This window comes from Misgurnus anguillicaudatus, chromosome 12, assembly GCF_027580225.2.
Source record: "Misgurnus anguillicaudatus chromosome 12, ASM2758022v2, whole genome shotgun sequence".
NCBI lineage: Eukaryota > Metazoa > Chordata > Actinopteri > Cypriniformes > Cobitidae > Misgurnus > Misgurnus anguillicaudatus.
Genome location: NC_073348.2, coordinates 19,717,257 through 19,722,283, shown reverse-complemented (window position 1 = coordinate 19,722,283; position 5,027 = coordinate 19,717,257). Strand labels below are relative to the sequence as shown.

At 35.8% G+C, this 5,027-nt stretch overlaps 1 protein-coding gene across 1 annotated transcript; it reads left to right on the top strand.

Moving 5' to 3' along the window:
* The first annotated feature begins 1,116 nt into the window (after positions 1 to 1,116).
* On the top strand, positions 1,117 to 2,652 carry sub1a (SUB1 regulator of transcription a). Its single transcript, XM_055208892.2, has 5 exons — positions 1,117 to 1,258; positions 1,696 to 1,765; positions 1,859 to 1,984; positions 2,077 to 2,185; positions 2,322 to 2,652. The coding sequence occupies exons 2-5, from the start codon at positions 1,697 to 1,699 to the stop codon at positions 2,399 to 2,401; spliced, it is 384 nt and encodes a 127-aa protein (XP_055064867.1). The 5' UTR covers positions 1,117 to 1,258; position 1,696; the 3' UTR covers positions 2,402 to 2,652.
* Positions 2,653 to 5,027: the final 2,375 nt, after the last annotated feature.

Sequence of the window (5,027 nt, the reverse complement as noted above, 5' to 3'; positions counted from 1 at the left end):
TGCGTATACTCATAGAAAACAATGTGTTCGATTTTTTTAGAATGGCGCGATCCCTTTTAGATAGCATAATGGAACTCTGTTTGAAATATAACTTTATTTACACTAAATTTGTGCTCCAACCACTTCCTTGGCCGCCATTTTATTTTTTCAACTCTACCATAAGGTGACCAGACATCCCCGTTTTCCGGGGACAGTCCGGATTTTTGGTGTCCTGTCCCTGACTGCAGCTGTCATCAGATATTAAAACAGTCAAAGTTATCGGGGTTAAGGTACTAACTACTCATGTTAAATTAAAGTAATAAACCAATGAAGTGAACTGATCACTGCATGGTACTGAGCATTTGTTTTGTGTAGGCTAACATTAAATATGTTTAAATTTTGCATTATTTCTTCTGTTCTTCACCTTTTAATGCTATGAAATCAGCTAAAGTAGTACCATCGAAGTAATGTTTGATGAAGTATGTATCTGTGCATTGTATAAACAAGGGATAAAATGACTTATAGGCTTTGATTTAGGCTTCAGAAATGTTTCTGTTAATTGAATTAAAAACACTGCAAAAAATGACTTTTATATTAGTATTCTTCTCTTGTTTTCAGTGCAAATATTAAAATTTTTTTAAATCAGAATGCATTTTCTTGATGGGCAAAATGAAAAGTTTTTAGACCAAAAATATCAAACTTGTACTTAAAAGAAGCAAAAAAATCTGCCAAATTAAAGAAAAAATGTCTTACCCCATTGGCAGATTTTTTTTGCATTTTTTAAGCACAAATTCACTTCAATTACTTTTTTTGTCTTAAAGCTAGATTTTTTTGTTAGGAGATTTTGCTTATCAAGAAAATGCATCTTGATTTAATAATTTAGATATTTGTACTAAAAACAAGAAGAAAATAATATTAAGTAAGAAGTCATTTTTGCAGTGAACCCGCAACAATAAAAAGAAGAAAACTTTCAAAAACCGTTTTGTGGTCTATAAAATCAATAAATAAATAAATGAAAGTGTGCATCTCACACCAAATGCGTTTGTCGTCTATGCTAGGAAGATAATTGCCTACATGAATGTGACACAATTTTCATTTAATTCGGGTTGAACTGTTCCTTTAACACCATTTCTGCGATGACAAGGCAAAACTACACTTCCCACAATTCACTGCAACGACCGTTTCCTGTTACACTCTCAAGCGCGCGCTCAGTGCAGGTCTCTCAGAAACGCGCATCGCATGGGCTTATGATTTAACACAACTTACCTTACAACATCACGTAAGTCATTCGCTACCTGCAGCAGATTAAAATATTAAAGCACGACTGTGATATAAGCAAAAATGCTACAATAATATTTTCATATATAGAAACGAAACTGTTGACGCCACCTTGATGCGCGTTTATGTGTTCGGGCCTTTATGGTTCATAACAGCATCATAACAGAGTTATTACCGTTCACACAGTTTTCTTATGCATGCGTTAAATACGTGCAGACTGCAACAAGCCAATGAGGAAAATGACTTTTAGGTTATTACAAACGTGTTATTATAATTCAATTGTTTCTACTATTCAAAGCTGGACATTAATATCACAAGGTGTAAATTAGAGGGAGCTTATCTTTGTCACATTATTAGTGTACATGGTGTATATGTGCTCTTAACAGTTGTCGTTTAACGTAATTTCCTTACGTAAAAACTGCATTTATATCTTTTCAGAATGCCCAAGTCAAAGGAAGTGTTGTCCTCTACGTCAGGTAGCGATTCTGATAGTGACGTCGAGACCAAGGTATGCAAATGAGCTCTGCATCGCATTTACGAATGACAATAAAACACATCCAAGAGTATATTTATAGTTATAAGAGTATCATCTGTGTTTCAGGCCAAGAGAAAGAAGCAGGCGGCTCCAGAGAAGCCATCAAAGAAACCGAAGGGTGGAGAATCCTCAAAGGTGTCCGCCGCCTCCAAAAGCAGCAGTAGCAGCGATAAAAAGGATAATATGTTCCAGGTAAACAGTCTAATAGATAATTACATAATATTTCAGTTTACTTATTTATTTTTAACAGAGTTAACATACTTTATAAATCTATTTTTGTTAAGATAGGAAAGATGAGGTATGTGAGTGTCAGAGATTTCAAAGGAAAAGTGCTGATCGATATCCGGGAATACTGGATGGACCAGGAGGGTGAAATGAAGCCAGGGAGAAAAGGTCTGTAGGCGTCTGTGACCTCGTTTTCGTACTGCGTGCTGATTTAATGCTGACATCTGACATAAAAATTGTTTATTTGAATAATTCACATTTCAATATGGATGCCTGATGTTAGGTCATGTGTTGTTTCTTTCAGGTATTTCACTGAACCCAGAGCAGTGGAACCAGCTAAAAGAGCAGATGAGTGACATTGATGATGCTGTGAGAAGAATATAAGACTTGTCCGCAGTTCAAGAGGAATCTTGATTCTTTTTTTTTTAAACAAATTCTCATTCCGCAGCTCCGCCTGTGCTTTGCAAAGCAAATGTGTTAACCGGGACTCTTTGTATGTATATTTTAGAATAGGCTTTATTAAAATAGTTGGTAACTGAATTTTTGTTTTATAGTATTTGAAGAATTTTGTGGTCGGGCTTTGCTAGAGGGCATGGGGTGTGACATTAATTTTCAATAAACGTAATAGAAATAGATTTCAAGGTGTTGTTTATTTTGAGTAACTATGTTAAGGAGCAATCTGTTTTTTTCTTTGTTGCACTCATGTCGAAAGTAAGAAGCAGATAAAGCTTCATTCCTAAGTGTACTTACACACGTACACACAACAGCAAGACACAATAAAGCACTTAAAAGTGAAAATAAACACACTTTTTTAATAAAAAAATTTTTTAATCACATTTGTATACATGTCATAGTGTGATTCCAGGTGGTTTTCGTTGGCTGTTTAGAAAATGAACCAATCAATTCAGATCAACAATTTTATGACTGCATTCAGCACCTAAGCTTCTTATAAGATTCCAGATTGTGAGTTAAAGGTGCAGTGTGTAATTTTTAGAAGGATCTCTTGACAGAAATGCAAAATAATATACAAAACTATATTATCAGGGGTGTATAAAGATCTTTCATTATGAACCGTTATGTGTTTGTTACCTTAGAATAAGACGTTTTATCTACATACCCCTTACATGGAAGTCGCCATTTTGTGCCACCACGTTTCTACAGAAGCCCTTAACGGACAAACTTTGTTACTAAGTTGTCTCCAACAATGAAATGGTTGTCCGGTGGCGGCTACTGTAACTTCTCTATGTGTTTCAAAAGCAAGGGGTGAGCAGTGGACTGAACCGTTGGTTGCAATTCACAAACCCACCACTAGATGCCGCTAAAATTTACACACTGCACCTTTAAACTAAATGCTATTGGCTGTTTTGCAATAGGGAGGAGCCACTGTATATGCACCTTCCGGTTTCAGTGGATATGTCAATACGTTGAAGAAAGTACTTAAACTTACCTTTACAAAGTTACAAGAGGAACGGTTTAGGATGTGGTGTGAAATGTGTACTTGCACAAAATTTTATTTGAAAGACTAAACAAAAGTTTGTAGGAGCATTCATCTTTAATTAAAGGAGACATATCAGTCCCCAGTGCTTCTATCAACATAGAAAATGTTTTAAAAAAATCAACCCAGTAACTAATTTTGGTAAATCATTCTCTGCAAGAATGTGAAAAATAGGTAATTGAAATATGGCTCCCCTTGTGATGTCAGAAGGGGATCTTATTATAATAATACCACCCCTTAATCTACACTATCCAACCACGGCGCTGCCATATGGTGCAGAGAGAAAAAAATAATTGACAGCACAAATCATAGATATGTATAAAGGCTAGATGGCTCAAGGCGGAGTCCCTTACGGCATCACCTGGCGGCCATCTTAGGACAGGGCGCTCGCTCACTCGTAGCATTGAGTTTAATGGTGCAGGTACTTTTAAATGACCATAACTTGCTCAATTTTCTACCGATTTTCAAACGGTTTGGGTTTTTACAAACGTTATTAACGTGGCTATAATTCTGGATGCTTTAACATGTTTCATGAATTTATTTTTTATTTTTAGTATAGGTATGCAGTGTCATAGGTACATCTTTGACGTTTATAACAAACCAAACCGTTTGAAAATCGGTAAAAAATTAAGCAAGTTATGGTCATTTAAAAGTACCTGCATCATTAAAACTCAATGCTACGAGTGAGCGAGCGCCCTGTCCTAAGATGGCCGCCAAAATGCGGACGTTGCACTCAATTGGCCAGCAGCGCGGACGAGCCATCTAGCCTTTATATCTATGGCACAAATGAGTTTCAATTTCAACAAACTGTCATGGCGATCAGTGTTTGCATTTCATCCGCTTATTTGCATTTAAAAGGACACACCCAAAAACGGCACATTTTGCTCGCACCTACAAAGCAATTTTAACATGTTATAATAAATTATCTATATGATATTTTAAGTTTAACCTTCATATATGTACTCTGGGGACACCAAAGATTTAATTTACATCTTATAAAAGTCTTCTGAAATGTCCGCTTTAAGTGCAAATTTCCCTAATGATATTATATTAATAAAATTATGTGCTTTACATCTCTGGTAAATGTCAAAATCAATAATCATTCCATTCAAAATTAGGCTGTTATCATACACACTTTTATGTTATGTAACGGGACTTTAAACATTTACCAACACCAAATCCAATACATCTTTTTGGCGTTTCTCAAACGGAAGGCTGCATGCTCCGAAGGTCGCATATGAAGTCTGTATACGTCATCAAGCTTGGTTTATTTCAGTAACGGAGCATTATATTCACAAGTCATAATCAAATTACAACAATTTACGATAATCTAAGTATAATAGTAAACTTTGTAATTGTTAATAGTCTGTAATAAAACGTATGCAGCCTACAAAAATGCGACCTCGAAGGATGCAGCCTTCCAGGCAATTCAATAATACACGACAAGGCCTGCAGTTACACAGTTTGGTCACAAGGTGTCGAAAAAGACCATCGAATGTCTCTGGTCACTTTCCA